General features: G+C 39.3%; 2 protein-coding genes and 1 pseudogene across 4 annotated transcripts in view; 1 reads left to right on the top strand and 2 right to left on the bottom strand.

Moving 5' to 3' along the window:
* ARSK (arylsulfatase family member K) overlaps positions 1–10396 on the bottom strand; it is a 35431-nt gene extending 25035 nt beyond the window's left edge. The window contains exons 1-3 of the mRNA XM_055312881.1: positions 10156–10396; positions 6467–6596; positions 1516–1675 (exon numbers count right to left, since the gene is read on the bottom strand). Coding sequence (XP_055168856.1) covers positions 1516–1675; positions 6467–6596; positions 10156–10293 — 428 coding nt within the window. The 5' untranslated portion in view covers positions 10294–10396. The remainder of the gene's footprint in view (positions 1–1515; positions 1676–6466; positions 6597–10155) is intronic.
* A 156-nt stretch (positions 10397–10552) lies between these two features.
* SKIC3 (SKI3 subunit of superkiller complex) overlaps positions 10553–17126 on the top strand; it is a 79074-nt gene continuing 72500 nt past the window's right edge. Inside the window, exons 1-2 of one of the 3 annotated variants that reach the window (XM_055312832.1) lie at positions 10553–10628; positions 11004–11214. The gene's annotated coding sequence lies outside the window, so the exon portion shown is untranslated. Of the gene's footprint in view, positions 10629–11003; positions 11215–11984; positions 12004–17126 lie in introns of those variants that run through there. The other 2 variants (XM_055312831.1, XM_055312833.1) reach the window with 2 other exon arrangements.
* LOC129501656 (40S ribosomal protein S15a-like) lies at positions 16133–16549 on the bottom strand (annotated as a pseudogene).

The raw sequence follows: 17126 nt of genomic DNA, 5'->3' as shown, positions 1-17126 counted from the left end.
TTGTTTCTGGCATTCAAAATATACATCTGAGGAGGGTGGGGGAATGGGGTAACTGGGTGATGGGCATTAAGGAGGGCATGTGATGTAATGAGCACTGGGTGTTATATTAAGACTGTAGCTGTGATCACTCCAGTCTCTGCTCTGTCTTCACAATGCCTTCTCTGTGTGTCTATGTCTTTTTCTTTTCTAATGAGAACACTAGTCATCAGATTTAAGACTCACTTTAAATTCAGGATAACTTCATTTTGAACCCTAACTAATTACATTTGTAAAAAGGATCTATTTCCAAATTAGGTCACATTCTGTAGTTCCAGTTAGACATGAAGTTTTGGGGAACACTATTCATCTCACTATCTTCACCGTTACTTTTATTCAATTTATTTTTCTGGTCCCATAATTATTAGCATCATAATCATTCACTACCACCATTGCCATAACCCTTAATTAGTGCCTGTTAGGCAAGAGGTCCTGCTCTAAGGCTTTAATATGTCTCTATGCCAGGAATCACAAGTGTTGGGAGACTTCGAAGATCATATCCAAGTTCACCAGAAGAATTCATGGGACACAGCATTTAGTTGTACACATGGCCATGATTATAGTGAAAGGACACAAAGCAAAATCAGCAAAGGAAACAGTATTTAGGGTAAATTGATAGCAAACCAGTTTCAAGTTTCCAGGTGGAGTCACAAAGGGCACACTTTATTCATCCAGTATCAAACATGACCATATGTGTGAAGAATTGTCTATTATGGAATCTCATTAGTACCCAAGTTGATATTGGGGGCTGATCATGCAGATACCCTCTGCCTCCCAGACTCTCAGAGGGAAAGCAAGCATTGAGCATAAACCACATTGTACATCTTAGGTACAGAATAAGTCATTTTCATCAGGAAATACATGGAACACTCCCGATATTCAAGTTACTGGATATAAACCAAGGGCCAGTCTTGAAAGCGGGTCATTCTAAGGATGGCCATCACAGACCTGCTGTGTTTAGTTTTTTTCCTGCAGACCTCATTCCATTTAATCCTCACAACAAAGAAATTAGAGGTCAGTAGTAAACAGAGAAACTAAAGCTCACAAAGAGGCATTCTGATTCCAGATTTCTGCTCTTACTCACTATGCTTGCCTGCCTTGTTTTTGAGGACATAGTAAAATGAAAAAAAAAAAGTTATAATAGATCAACAGGAGATAACTGACAAAAGCAAGTAGCAAGATTAGAGTCTTTAGAAAAGATTATAAATTGTATTCAGTACATAGTAGACATTGTATAACAAAACTCAAAAATAAATTTGACAGACCTTTAATGCTTAAGAAAATAAAAATTACCAGTGTATTAGCAATTTTAATATTTTAAGAAGATTAAAGAAAGGCAAAGTGTTAGCCAAATTAATACAATCAAGGGATTAAGAGATTTACTTTCACCTTTGTGGAGAAATAATAAAAGTCAAAAAGGGTACATGTATGTGCTATAGCAGAGGATAGCATATTAGCATTATTTTTTTTCTTTTTTACCTAATGGAGTGATGTCCTGAAGTGTAGTCCAGTTTGCCAAATTTTTGTGTTCGGTAGCCATGCTTCTCCATGATATCCATCCATGTTGTATAATTTGGATCTAGGCCCTTAAAGTTATTCCAAGATTCTGTTAAGTGAGTGAAGAGGCCACTCCACATTGCTGGGGGTAGTAAGGCGAGAGACTGGGATTAGTGTTAAGCTTGTTGATTTATTTTAACTATTAAAACAATTATAGCAAGAGAAAAAATCTACTAGCTTAGAGCTCATGCTCTGGGGTAAGACATAACGTGCATTAGGTCCTTCAGCTAACATTTCTGATTGTTACATTGTGTTATCAAGTGGAAAACTCTGCAAGAAGTTTCCATTTTACAGCTGAGTCTTTAAGGCTTATTGGTTAAGATGTTTAAGGGCAAATATAGCTGGAATTATGTACAAAGCCTGTTGGACTCTATCTAGGTCTTCTTTCAATCATAAAAATAATCACTAAGTACTTATTTATTTTACAAGTCAGTCCATTGAAGTATAGATCTTTTCCTAACATCCTTAAGGATGTACTGGCTTTCCACAAAAAATTAAGTGTACTACATCTTCACTGTTATTTTCTACAAGTATGATTGTATCCAGTAAATCTTTCTTCACGTATTAACAGCCTTAAAGGGATAAATAGGCAGTAATACTATAATAGTAGGGGACTTCAGTACCCTAGATTCAACAGTGGATAGATCATCCAGACAGAAAATCAATAAAGTAACACTGGACTTAGAAATTACATGTTAGACCAGATGGAATTAACAGACATTTACAGAACATTCCATCTAAAAGCAACAGAATATACACTCTTAAGTGTATATGGAATATTCTCTAGGACATGGGAGAGATCATATGATAGGCCACAAAATAAATCGTAATAAATTTAAGAAGTTGAAATATCAGGGATCTTTTCTGACCACAAAGGTATGAAATTCGAAGTCATTTACAAGGAGAAAACTGGAAAATTCACAATTATGTGGAGATTAAACAACATGGTAAGGGTGGGAAGGTCCTGAACACCAAAGGGTCAAAGCAGAAATCAAAATAGAAATTAAAAAAATATCTTGAGAAATGAAAATGGAAGTTTAACATACCAAAAACTAATGGTACACAGTTCTAAGGGGTAAGTTCAGAGAGTTAAATGCCTACATCAAGAAAAAAGAGCTCAAATAAACAACCTAACTTTACAACTTTAAGAACTAGAAAAAGAACTAAGCCCAGAGTTAGTAGAAGAAAGGAAAAAACAAAGATTAGAGTGAAGATAGAGACTAAAAAAGAAAATAGAAAAGATCAATAAAACTAAGAGCTGTTTTCTTAAAAAGATAAAAAGACATTTAGCTAGACTTACCAAGAAAAAAGATGATTCAAAAATCAGAAATGAAAGAGAAGTTACAACTTATAACAGAAATACAAAGAAAGAGTTATAAGACTACTATGAACAATATATGCCAACAAATTGGAAGACCTAGAAGTGGATATATTCCTAGAAGTATACAACCTACCAAGACTGAATCATTAAGAAATGGAAAATCCAACACACCAATTATGAATAAGGAGATTGAATCAGTAATCAAATACCTCCCAAGAAAGAAAAGTACCAGACCAGAAAGCTTTATTGGTGAATTCTACCAAACATTTATAGAAGAATTAATATCAATCTGTCTCTCCAAACTCTTCTAAAAAAATAGAAGAGGAGGAAATACTTTCACACTAATTTTATGAGGCCAATATTACTCTAATACCAAAACCAGAAGTGGACACCTCAGGAGAAGAAAATGATAGGCCAACATCCCTGATGAACATAGTGTAAAATCATCAACAAAATATTAGCAACCTGATTTCAAGAATACGTTAAAAAGGTCATACACCATGATCAACTGGAACTTACTCCCAAGGATACAAAGATGATTCAATATCTGCAAAGCAATCAACTTGATATACCATGTTAACAAAATTAAGGATAAAAATCATATGCTCATTGTAATAGAAAAAGCATTTGATGAAATTGAATATCTATTCATGGTAAAAACTCTCAACAAACTGGGTATAGAAGGAGCATAGCTCAACATAATAAAAACCATATGTGATAAGCAACAGCTAACTTATTCAGTGGTGAAAAGCTGAAAGCTCTTCCTCCAAGATCTGGAACAAGACAAGGGTGCCCACTCTCAGAATTCTTACTCAACACAGTAGTACAAGTCCTGGGTAGGGCAATTAGGCAAGAAGAAATAAAAGGCATCCAAATTAGAAAGAAGAAGTAAAACTGTCTCTATTTGCAGACAACATATATAGAAAACCCTAAAGATTTCACAAAAAACTGTTAGAACTAATCATTGCATTTAGTAAAGTTTAAAGTTGCAGGATATAAAATCAATATACAAAAATCAGTTGCATTTCTATATAGTAATGACAAACTATCAGAAATTAAGAACATAATCCCATTTACGATTGCATCAAAATGAATAAATTACCTAGAAAAAATTTAACCAAGCAGGGTTAAAGAGTTGTAAACTAAAAAACTGTAAGACACTGATGAAAGAAACTGAAGATGACACAAATAAATGGAAAGATGTTCTGTGCTCATGGATCAGAAGAACTGATATTGTTAAAATGTCCATACCATTCAAAGCAACCGATAGATTTAGTGCAATCCTTGAGAAAATTCCAATGGCATGTCCCCAGATAGAACAAACAATCCTAAAAATTGTATAGAACCACACATGACCCCAAATAGCCAAAGCATTCTTGAGAAAGAAGAACAAAACTGGAGGCATCATACTTCTTGATCTCAAACTACATTACAAAACTTTAACTACCAAGACAGCACAGTATTGGCCTAAAAAATGACACATTATTTCAATGAAATGGAATAGAGAGCCTAGAAATAAACCTGAGCAAATATGGTCACTTTAAAACAAAGGAGCCAAGAACATATAGATAATGGGGAAAGGACATGCTCTTCAATAACTGGTGTTGGGAGGGACGCCTGGGTGGCTCAGCGGTTGAGCATCTGTCTGCCTGGAGTTCCAGGATTACGTCCAACCTCAGGCTGGCCTGCATGGAGCCTGTCTCCCTCTGCCTGTGTCTCTGCTTCTTTCTGTGTCTCTCATGAATAAACAAATAAAATATTTTGTTTTCACATGCAAAATGGAGGTAGTAACAATATCCACTTTATGGAAATGTTATTTTATAAATTAAGACATGAAAGCCACTTAGAATATTGCCAGACACAGGGTTAAGAATGTAACAAATGGAAAAAAAAAAGAATGTAACAAATGTTAGTCTGTATTACTGTTGTTACATTTTGGAAATCTTAAGTATCACCTAACATTTTGGAAACCTTTTGAGTTCATTAATTACCTTTTTATTAATTATTTCATTTGATGCTGGGAGCAACCCTGTGAGATAGATAAGGAAAAGATAGATGATAGATAGATAGATAGATAGATAGATAGATAGATAGATAGATAATCAACAGTAAGATATCTAACCCTGTAGATTAGGAAACCAAGTGACTTGTTTGGCCCATTGAGGATTAGAATCTAGGACAACATCTCACCCTTGTCCATTGCTCATTCCACTTGCTCAATAGGAAATAAAAAACTAAAAAAACTAACAAAACTGTTAATACCCCTGGGCCTTCATCACTGACATATCATTTAGAGTACTGAGTTTCCTTTAATCATTGGCGATTACATCAGTCTTTGTGCTGGTGGTGAAGCGATTGACTCAAATCACAGAGAAGATCATGTCAGGAAGGCCTGACAGATGTGCTTTTGACACATCTCAGAGCAATCAAACATTAGAAAGGTGAGAAGGAAACAACTCTGTCAGAGAATAGACAGTTTATTTTAAAAAATGGCCTTTTGTCTTCTCAGTTATTCATGGATTAATACTGCTGGCATTTTGCCATTAAAAGTATATCTATTTGGGATGTCTGGGTGGCTCAGCAGTTGAGCATCTGCCTTCGGCTCCTGGGATCGAGTCCCATATCGGACTCCCTGCATGGAGCCTGCTTCTCCCTCTGCCCATGTCTCTGCCTCGCTCTGTGTCTGTCATGAATAAATAAAATAAAATCTTAAAAAAATATGCCTATTTGTTAAATTATTCTAATAAAAGTAAACACATTTGGGATAGAAGTGAATGGAGACTGAAGAGAAAAAAGTCTATAATCTAAAATAATATGGAAAATTTCAGAGAAACCCTTATGTATGAAAATTTTAACTACATTGTGCTATGCTCTGAAATTCCCTCCCAATCTCTTCTACTCATACTGAAAATTTCCTTGAAATTTTCTTGAAAATTCAACTGTCCTTGAAAATACAACTGTTCTAGGATATATGATTATTTCCTCATTTGCTTGGATAAGCAAAAGATTCTTAGTCACCAATTATAAGGAAGTGAAACAGTGACACATGAACTAAACCCTACTTTTTTTTTCAAATTCAAATTTTCCTTATTAAAAATTCTCATATACAAAGCAATAGAAAAGTGTTATAGCAAACCTCATGAAAATTCTCATAAGATTCATACATCAAGCATTTTGATAACCCATTAGTTGAAATACATTGTTCTAAGAACTGGGAATACAGAAGTAACAAAGTAGATAAAAATTTCCCTGTCCTCACAGATCTATATTTTACTGGCTTATATAAACAGTAAACAAAATATATAGGTGTGTGTATTTGTATGCACATGCATGTGTGTTAAACAATGCTTTGGATGATAAAAATTCTTACTCTTAAAAATAAAACAAATCCCAATAACCCCAATATATTCCTTAAAATATGTATCACTTATAGTAAAATTTTTTTTATCAGATGACGAATATAACTTACTATTCTATTTTGAATAGAATCTTTTAAACTGTGAGAAAATTTTTATGTGTGTGGCCACTTCTTAATATTAAGCATGTTCATACCTGCGCGTGATGGGCAACAGATTGGAGAGTTTGTGTAGGCATTCAGAAAGGAAGTGCCATGTGCTTTCATGAAGTTGATAAAAGGAAGCTTCACTGCCTGACTTCCTGGATAAAATGTTAGCCTTCCATCCTGGAATAAAGAAATTTAATTAACACTGATTGCATTAGTAAAGAAGAAAATTATTTCCTTTAATTTTAACCATAAAATTGACAAGTAGCAAAAGACTTTAATATGATCCTAAGGATCCTCAAAAGATCAAACAAGTAAAAAAAAAAAAAAGATCAAACAAGTATAGAGTGTCACCTATATCTGGTTCATAATATTAAGAATTTAGTGTTGCACTTAGATTCATTTGGATATAGTAAATAAACTAAAGGATTTCCTGGAAAGGAAAGTTCTTTTGGGGCATGATGGACTGAAGGAAAGTTCTTTTGGGGCATGATGGACTGATGGAACAAATATTTATTAAGCATTACCATGTGCCAGGTACTGTGAAAGATCTGGAAATTCAATGGTGAAAAAACAGAGTCCCTGGCCCCTTGAGGCTTACAGGTTAGTGGGAGAGGCAAAAATATACCGGTAAATAAAGCATCAATAACTAAAAATTGTGATATGTGCTTTGAAAAAAAACCCTTAGATACAGAATAACAAGGGAGACATACCTTACATAGAATGAACAGGGAAACCTCTGGGAAGAATGAGACCTAAAGGATGAGAAAGATCCAGCAGTTCTTTAAGCTAGACTCAAGTGAAGATGTTAGTGGCTGCTGGATAAATGAGCCTGAAGATGAGAAGAGATGTTTGGACCGGAGATACGCATTTTGGAACTGAAGAACTCTTCTTGGTAAAGAGCAAAGACAGAAAAAAGAATATTTTAGGCCAGGAGTTATCTCTATTCTATATTTTCAATATAATTATAAACAAAAACAGTTTTAAAAATGAGTTAAACCCTTGATATGTCTGAGATTTCCAAATGGATGTATAAAGTAGGCTGCTGATTTCAGACAGGAATCTGGAGCTCAACCCTGGTAAAATAAACATGGAGATCCTTAGCATATTCATGGTAAACTATGGAAACATGGAAAACTCTGGAAACATGGAAAATTATGATACTGAAAGAAACCTTTACGGCAGAGAGTGAAAAAGGAGGAAAAAAAAGAATTCTGAGGAGTCCCCAACAAGAGGAGAAAGTGTCATGGGAAACTACGACAGAATGGCCAGCAAGGGAGGAAGACGATATGAGATCGAGCCCCCTGAATAGCGAGAAAAAACTCAAGAAAGAGGTAATGTCAGCTGTGTTGAGAGGCTACCTATGAAAAGGCTAGAAAACGCACTTTGGTATTGGTATTAATTTCTGCTTTAACCATTATTGTTTCCTTCCTTCTGCTTGCTTTGCAGAAGCTTGTCTGGTGTTTTGTCTTTCCTGGCATTGAACCTTTCTCTTATTAGTGAGCTAGGGCAAGGGCGATTTGGGGCCCTAAATTTATTTATTTATATATATAGGTTTATATATTAAATTTATATATGTTTATGTACTATACTATAGTTATATACTATATATATTTATCCAGGTATGTGTGTGTATGTGTGTGCACACACACCAATCATACTAATGTATGTAGGTACCAAAATATTTGGTATAAAAGAGATACAAGTGCAAAAAGTCAAAGAATTAATAACTTTATAATCTTAAATTTGAGTTGAAACTATCAGCATGATTTCATGATTTTTCTAGTATATGTACTTTCTAGATCTGTTCATTGGAAAGGTCTAAAAGCAATGAAAAACCAGAATGCCTAGATTATAGTCTAAACACAAGACAGGACAGGAAATACACATGTTGGCCATGGAAGACTATCAAAGTAAGCTGCTGGAGATGATTAAGAATGGGTCAAAAAGGGATCCCTGGGTGGCGCAGCGGTTTGGCGCCTGCCTTTGGCCCGGGGCGCGATCCTGGAGACCCGGGATCGAATCCCACATCGGGCTCCCGGTGCATGGAGCCTGCTTCTTCCTCTGCCTATGTCTCTGCATCTCTCTCTCTCTCTCTGTAAATATCATAAATAAATTAAAATAAAAAAAAAAAAAGGCTGAAGCCAAAATGTTAAAAAAAAAAAAAAAAAAAGAATGGGTCAAAAAGACTCACAAACGACCTGAAGGGTCTTTCACAAACCAAAGATGGGACATTTTGAAAATCAGTAAGTATAATGAATGCAAGGCCAAGTATTTGAACACAAATATAAAAAACCTATGTATTCATACTATACTGAAAAAAAAAAAAACAACCTAAAATATTTCAGTCATCTTTGGAAGTTTCTAGGATGCTGTGATGCACTGCCCTAGTTCCCTTTAGGAATGAAAGACTGCCTCTGCTAAAGAGAGTTGCCGTGCCCACCCCATGCCCCTTTCTGGCAGCAGTACACAACTGATGGCCACCCACTAAGGCATAAAGGCCTAGTCCCCTCACCCCAAATGGCAACCATTCTGAAGCATCCTACTAGTCTGAGAACCAAGCATAAAGAAAGCTGAGGCTGCTATTGAGATAGCAGCCAAACTCAACTTCTCCCTGCATAGTTCTGCTTTCTTCCTTTCCCTTTGATGTCTGGAGCACTAAGAAATCTCCTTCATGTTAATCTCCAATACTGCCTGTTCCCTAAATTGAGATAATCAGAAGATCACTTTGAATGACTTTCTCAACAAGTCCTATGGGCACATCTAGAGTATGTAATTTTAACCATCATAGGTTAACCAGTGAGAAAGACAATAGAACATAGTGATTAAAAGTGAAGTGCTCTTTGGTGTAGACGTGCTGGACACCAACAATCTGTGTGACCACAGTTAACAGCCAGGGATAATGAGCTAGTATCATAACCAAACATTTGTCTAAGCAGTAGTTTCTAAATAACTGATGATAGTAAAAGTTCTGGGTAATGTTGGTAGTAGTGTTCTTTTGGATGATGGCTTGGGAAACAGCAGTAACACACCCACACAATTTCCTTAGAACACGGGGCAGTGGTTCAAATAACATCAACTGATGGGCTTAGATCAGCACTAACAGGATTATCAGATATCTGGGCAATAAAAATGTGAACTTTCTGCATTGCTCGCCCAAACATGAATTCCTGCAAACTTGGAAGTGGGAAAGCCCGGATGGGAAAGCTAACAGCTTTTGTGGAGATGCAGAATGTTATTTCTCCCCACAGTAAGACTCAGATGGGGGGAGGGACAGGACTGAAAGTGCATTAGTAGTGGTAAAATAATTTAGTGGGTCGTGACTAGCATTAAAAAACAAACAAACAAGAAACAAAAAGGGGGATCCCTGGGTGGCTCAGCGGTTGAGCGTCTGCCTTCCGCCCGGGGCGTGACCTCGGGGACCCCGGGTAGAGTCCCGCATCGGGCTCCCTGCATGGAGCCTGCTTCTCCCTCTGCCTCTTTCATTAATAAATAAATTTTTTTTAAAAAAGAACAAATTGCAAAGGTGCCATCAGATGCATTTTATTTACTAGAGTATTGTACGGGGTGTACATGTGTATACGGGGCCTCAAAATAAAATGCATTCCTTATTCTGCATCGGGGTCAAATACGTGGCAGCCTCTCAGATTCTGCTCCCCGAGGCCTGCTGCACAGGAAGAGCTGTGGCGGGTCGCTGGTCGGGGGCGCGATGCCCACTCCCTAGCCTCTCGGTACTTACGAAGGAGTCGCTCACGACTAGCACCACGTTGGGTGCACCGGGCCAACCCCCTGCAGCTCCTCGCCTCCGCCCACCTGCCCCGCGGTCTGGTGCCGCCAGCGCCGAGGCTGCGAACACCGACAGCCACAGCAGCAGCATTGCAGGGAGCGGTTCAGAAACGCCGGGCGCCGGGCCAGCCGCCTCCCTCGGGGAACCGTCTCTGCAAATGGGGCGGGGATCCCACCGTCCGCAGCTCGGTTTCCTCGCGGGGCTTTACCCGCAGAACTACAACTCCCAGCAGGCTGGGCGTGCGCGCATGCGCAAAGAGGAGGAAGAAAAAATTCCCCTCCCTCATTCCCGTTAAGACCTTGTAACCAAATACCGAGCGCACTAAACAGTCTGTCACTTCCAGTCACGTGAACGATGCCTGGGGACTGCGCATGCGCCCGGAGTCCAGCCTCGGCGTTTGGAGGAGAAGCATCTGCCTGGCCCAGGTGGGTTAGGGTCACTGTGGCTTTTGCAGAAGTTGGAGCCAATGTGTAGTTGAAATGGGAACTAGAGACGGAAAAGAGCAGGGGCGGGTCATTTTGTGCCGCGCAAGCGTGACTGTCGGGACGGTGAATGGGCGATGATGAGGTGGCAGCGCGTCTGTCACTTAAGTTCGATGGGGCGGTTCTGTGGGGCCTCTGGCTGGGCCGCCTCAGGTGAGCTGTGGGGTCGCGGGGCGCCGCCAGCACGTTACCCCACAGACGTTTCTAGCCTGCCTCATCTTACTGCCGTGCGGGGGGGGGGGGGTTCGTCATGCCCCGGGGGCGGAAGGCGTGGGGCCTAGTCAGAGGGGGGACAGCCTAGGTGCATCTTGCCCGCAGAGCGCGGAGGAGAGAAGCGCAACGGCCTCGCTGGGGAAGAAATCCTGAGCCGGGTGACGAGTTCCACCGACTGCCGTACGTCACGACCATCCCTGTCCCGCTGCGGAACAGTCACTGGCCCCACTTGACTGTGCAACCAACTTTGAGAATTCTGGCAGAAGTCGAGTTCTGTCCCAGGGCCAAATTCTGATTTATCTATCCCACTTGTCAGGTATAGGATTTGCGCGTCACGTGAGTCGTATTAGTATTTCTGACAGGAAGAGGAGGAGTTGAAGTACCTGACGGGGCACGAACGCGACTCTAATATGCTCTGTCCTCCTTGCCTTCACCATTTTACAGATAGGAAAACTGAGGCGTGGACGGGTTAAGCGATTTGCCCGAGGTGACACGGTTGTGAGCAGGACTTGAAGTTTAGTGGTCTGTGCCCTAACGCAACTACATTTCTCTGTCCCTGGTTGAATTATAACATTTCATGACGTTCTGATGAGCTTAAACTCTATTAGTGTAGACAAATTTTAGGATTTTATTTACTTATTCATGAGAGTCACAGAGAGAGGCAGAGACACAGGCAGAGGAAGAAGCAGGCTCCATGCAGGGAGCCCGATGCAGGACTCGATCCCGGGTCTCCAGGATCACGCCCTGGGCTGAAGGCAGGCGCTAAATCGCTGAGCCACCCAGGGATCCGCTGCATGCTTCTTTATCAAGAATTTGTCTACGATGGGGATCCCTGGGTGGCTCAGCGATTTAGCGCCTGCCTTCAGCCCAGGGCGTGATCCTGGAGACCCGGGATCGAGTCCTGCATCGGGCTCCCTGCATGGAGCCTGCTTCTTCCTCTGCCTGTGTCTCTGCCTCTCTCTCTCTCTCTCTCCCTCTCTCTCTGTCTCTCATGAATAAATAAATAAATTTTTTTTTTTTTAGAAAATAGATCCTGCCCACAAGGAACTTAAACTCTAAGGAAACAAAACGAATTCTAGTCTTAACAGCACAGGAGATAATATAGGTAGGCCACCTCATGATCAGGATATGTCTCAAAAATTTTGGGTTAATGTGGAATGCGAAAAGCATTGTGCCATAGAAATGTTGTTGACTGCATTATAGATTCGTAAAAAGCATATTCAGCTTTATCTGTGGTGTGGTACTGTTTCTGTGAACCATATTCACCCTCTTTGGCCTTGTTCTCACAGGACATGTATTCTGAGTTCCCAGGCAGAATGACAGGAGCACATCTTCCCCCCCCCTTTCCCCTTGGCAGTGTCAGTGGGAGCAGGTGCTGCAGTGAGTTGGAGCAAGACAGATTTTAGGGCCTCAGGGTCATGGCAATGGAAGAACCCAAGAAGCTTCCAGTACTACTTAGCATCTAACATTCAGTTTGTCCTGCAACATTCCTGCCAGGAATTGTCCAGTCTGTTCTTTTGTATCTAGTGATAGGAATGCACTTTCTTTGAGCAGTCCATTCCACATTTTCCATGTCTAATTATTAAAAGCTCTTATTTTGAGCGGAAGTCAATTTCCCTCTACTTTTAATCATTCATTGCCCATTTCTCTTCATTTTTATATAAGTAATCTCTCCTTTTCTTTTTTCTTAAGCTTTTATTTAATTACTTGTGAGAGGCACAGAGACACAGGCAGAGGAAGAGGCAGACTCCATGCAAGGAGCCCGATGTGGGGCTCGATCCCAGGACCCCGGGGTCACACCCTGAGCCGAAGGCAGACACTCAACTGCTGAGCCACCCAGGCGTCCCACAGTAATCTCTCCCTTTCAGCAACCCTTTTCACGTTTCTCCACCAATTTTTTTTTTTTTTTTTTGCCTAGGCCTTCCCCGTTTCTTTCAGCTAGTTACATAATTGCAAGTTTCTTCAATGTTTTGATCACTCTTTCTGGATATACAGCCCTTTTGCTAGTCAGTAACTATCTGAAAAGGTACTTTTGAGAGGTGTTTGTGCCCATCTTTATGTGTGTGCATGCCTATATGTGTGTTGCAGTGAGAGTAGACACTCTGTTATGTGTACATTTAAATAACCAGTTAAAGATTTGTATGTTAGAGATTGCTTGCTTTTGTGTAATACTTAACTCCAGTTTGGAAAGATGTTCAGCTGAAAGGTCTTGGTATGGATTTTCATTCTTTATAGTTCCTTTAACATTCAGTATACTCACAGCACTTTCTGCCTTAAGGAAAAGGAGATTGGGGATCCCTGGGTGGCTCAGCGGTTTAGCGCCTGTCTTTGGCCCAGGGCGTGGTCCTGGAGTCCCGGGATCGAGTCCCGGGATGGAGTCCCGCATCAGGCTCCCGGCATGGAGCCTGCTTCCCCCTCTGCCTGTGTTTCTGCCTCTCTCTCTATCATGAATAAATAAATAAAATCTTAAAAAAAAAAAAAGGAAAAGGAGGTTAAGTGTGAAGGTAGTGACTATGTAGAATAAATTCAGTATTGTCTTCACCAGCTCTGATTCTGTAAATATTTGTTGATTATGTACAATGTACTAGACACTGTAGGAAATAAAAGAGAATAATAAGAGTAGTCTTTCCTCCTAAGGAACTTCCAGTTTAATTGTGGGAAGCAAACAACTCACACCCATATAAATTTAATGACAGTATAAAAGGCATCAAAAAATAGTTAACCGCTAAACATACAAAAACAAAACCCAGAATATCCCAAATCATACTTTGGATAATGCTGATATGCTTCCAGATGTTAATTGCTCTTCATTAAAATAATTTTTTTTAATTTTTATTTATTTATGATAGAGAGAGAGAGAGAGGCAGAGACATAGGCAGAGGGAGAAGCAGGCTCCATGCACCGGGAGCCCGATGTGGGATTCGATCCCAGGTCTCCAGGATCGCGCCCTGGGCCAAAGGCAGGCGCCAAACCGCTGTGCCACCCAGGGATCCCTCTTCATTAAAATAAATGTTCAATGGTAACCTAAGTTTTAGAAATGTTAGGTTAAACTATCTTTGGGTCTTTAGGACTTTTCATACATTGCTAATTATTTATTTTACTGTAGATTGCTAATATACATTTAGAATGACTTTAAAAGAGAGTGAAATATATAATTTTAGAATAACTTTTAAAGAGAGTGAAATATATAATTTGTAGCATTCACAAAATTACTAGATGGTATGTTCATACCTTTAAGCGTGTTATTATTCCTTGGACTACTTTTTGGAAATGTTGGTTTAGATGAAAAATGTTAGAAGTTCAGACTAGTAAGATTATCTGAGAAGGTTTTATGCTTAATGATTGAATTTGGCCTTCGATTACATGTACCATTTGTGTAGATAGAAGCAGTGTGAACAGGCTGAATGAGAGAAGCAAAGATGTAAAAGTGGAAAGTATTGGGGGATAGTGAAAAAAAGTTATGTGAGCTGATACTGAAAAAAGATTCTTCCTTTCCCATTTTAGCAAATTGAGGATTACCGCCTTTTGGCAGTGGGGAAACTAAATGTTTAGAGTAGGCTTTGGGAGCTGGACCAACAGCCATTTATTGAGTACATAGTACTCAATAGATGTTGAATATGTAAGGAACTCCCAAGATATAATACTTTTGTTTGGGGTTTTATTGACCTGGGAGACAGGGCACATCAATATAGCATAGTAAAAAAAATATTGGTTACGTTTGAATTGAATGGCTCAACTAATAAATGTTTCAGTGGTTCAGGGGATGGAGTGATCTCTTTTGCAGGATTTACTCTGGACTAGTATTCATATAATTCAAAGAGGATATGTGTGTTTGATGATAGCCTTCTTTTGAACACTGGCAAGAAGGTTACTACTTGAGAAATGAAGGAAGGAGGGATTGGTGATTTTATTTTATTTTATTTTTTAAAAGATTTTTTTTTAAAGATTTTATTTATTTATTCATGAGAGACACAGAGAAATGCAGAGACATAGGCAGAGGGAGAAACAGGCTCGCTATGGTGAGCCAGTTGTGGGAACTCGATCCCAGGACTCTGGGATCACAACCTGCACCAAAGGCAGACGCTCAACCACTGAGCCACCCAGACATCCCAGGATTGGGGATTTTAAATGTGTAAATGCGTAAATGAGAAAGTTTGTAGTAACCATGTGGATAAGGCATAGAAAAAAAGTGGTCGATTGAGAAGGTAGCAGTAAATAAGGAGAAGAGTACTAATCTACAGGTGACGCTTGAAAAACGTGGGACGGAGGGATGCTGACCCTCCACGCAGTCAAAAATCCATGTGTGACTTTTACTCCTTAAAGAGTTAACTACTAATAGCCCACTATTGACCAGATGCTTTATAGATAACATAAAGTTAACACATTATTTTGTATGTTATATGCATTATATGCTGTATTTTTTACAATAAAGTAAGCTAGAGAGAAGAAAATATTAAGAAAATCCTAAGGAAGAGAAAATACACTTACAGTGCATTTATTGTACAGAAGATATATTTGTTGAAAAAAGTCCATGTGTAAGTGGATCTTAAGCCGGTGGTGTTTATGTTCAGGCACTCCCATTTACATAGATATCAAGTAATGATATAATCCTTACTTTATCAGTGAGGAAATAGGCTTCAAGTAGTGAATTATGACGTCCAAGTTCAGATTGTACTTGAACCCAGATGTATCTGATTCCCAAGCACATTCTGAACAAGGTTAAGTCTTGGCTTGGTGGGTGAGTAGGGCAGAGTGAAGGGGCTGACAAAACCTGAGGTGTTTTGTAAAAACGATTTGATGAAGTGACTGCATAGTTATAATCAGGTTAATTTGGGGCTTAAAGAAATTGGTGGTGGATAGAGTCAGGTTTTTACTTTTATTTTACCCCCCTCCTTACCCTTCTTGTTTTAACTTTTATTTTACTTTCGTAAACATTGTTTGGATCACACTACTTTTTTTTTTTCTCCCGTTGAGACATTTTATTTTTTTATTTTTTTTAAAGGCTTTTAACTTTTTTTTTAATTTTTATTTATTTATGATAGTCACACACAGAAAGAGAGAGAGGCAGAGACACAGGCAGAGGGAGAAGCAGGCTCCATGCACCGGGAGCCCGATGTGGGATTCGATCCCGGGTCTCCAGGATCGCGCCCTGGGCCAAAGGCAGGCGCTAAACCGCTGCGCCACCCAGAGATCCCCCGTTGAGACATTTTAATTTGCACATATGTATTACATCCCTAGAAAAAGAATCCCAGGATTTTCCTTCCTGTGTATTTTCATCTTGCTTCTTCACAGTCCATGATGCTAACTGAGGTTGTCAGCACAGTGAAACCGATCTGGCAGGATGGGAGCAGATTATTCTGCCGTTCTTCCAGATTTTTGAGTTGTACGTCAAGTCTGGGGCTGATCATTCCACGCTTGTTTAACCTGCCCGTGAGATTCACAACAGTTTTTCCAGCTCTTTGATCATCAGTGATTTCAAATTTGCCAACATAACCATGCTTCATCATCGCAGTTAGAAGTTGACTTTGGAGCATGACCTGGTAAAACTCTGGTGTTTGTGCCTCTTTTCGGCATTGTTAATGCTTTCGAGAACATCTGCCCCGACATTCAGGTGCACCATTGTAGCAGCATGGAAAGATGGTGGAAGGAGACCATAGTACTTTTTTTCTTAACAGTAAAACCCTTTTTTATGGAACTAACAGTTCTATTGAAGTGAACTGCCAGTACGTGTTTTTAGTTCGGTCAGCTAACTTTCTCTTTTTTGTTCATCCTTCTTCACCTAAATTTTGTTCATTTCTGGGGCACATGGGTGGCTCAGTGGTTGAGCATCTGCCTTTGGCTCAGGTTGTGATCCTGGAGTCCTGGGATCCAGTCCCACATCAGGCTCCCCATGGGGAGCCTCCTTCTCCGTCTGTGTCTCTGCTACTTTCCGTGTCTCTTATGAATAGATAAATAAAATCTTAAAAAAAATTAAATTTTGTTCATTTCCTAGTTTAAAGTAGCTTTGCTATTTTTTTATTCAGTTTTTTGAAACCACTTCCATTCTCTCCATGAAACATTGTAGATAATTTTGTTTGACAGAATTTATTCTAGAGATCCCATCAAAAGATGGGATACTTAGGATTATATCATGTAGAATTTGTGTTAATATTTCAGATGATTATTTAGCTGGGTTTTTGACAGTCTCTGTTTTCATTAGATTATAAATTAATGTAGTTACATGATGTG

Source organism: Nyctereutes procyonoides, unplaced genomic scaffold (genome assembly GCF_905146905.1).
Source record: "Nyctereutes procyonoides isolate TBG_1078 unplaced genomic scaffold, NYPRO_anot_genome, whole genome shotgun sequence".
In the NCBI taxonomy this organism is placed as follows: domain Eukaryota; kingdom Metazoa; phylum Chordata; class Mammalia; order Carnivora; family Canidae; genus Nyctereutes; species Nyctereutes procyonoides.
The sequence above is the reverse complement of the archived record's forward strand: the minus strand, read 5'-3'. Positions and strand labels throughout refer to the sequence as shown.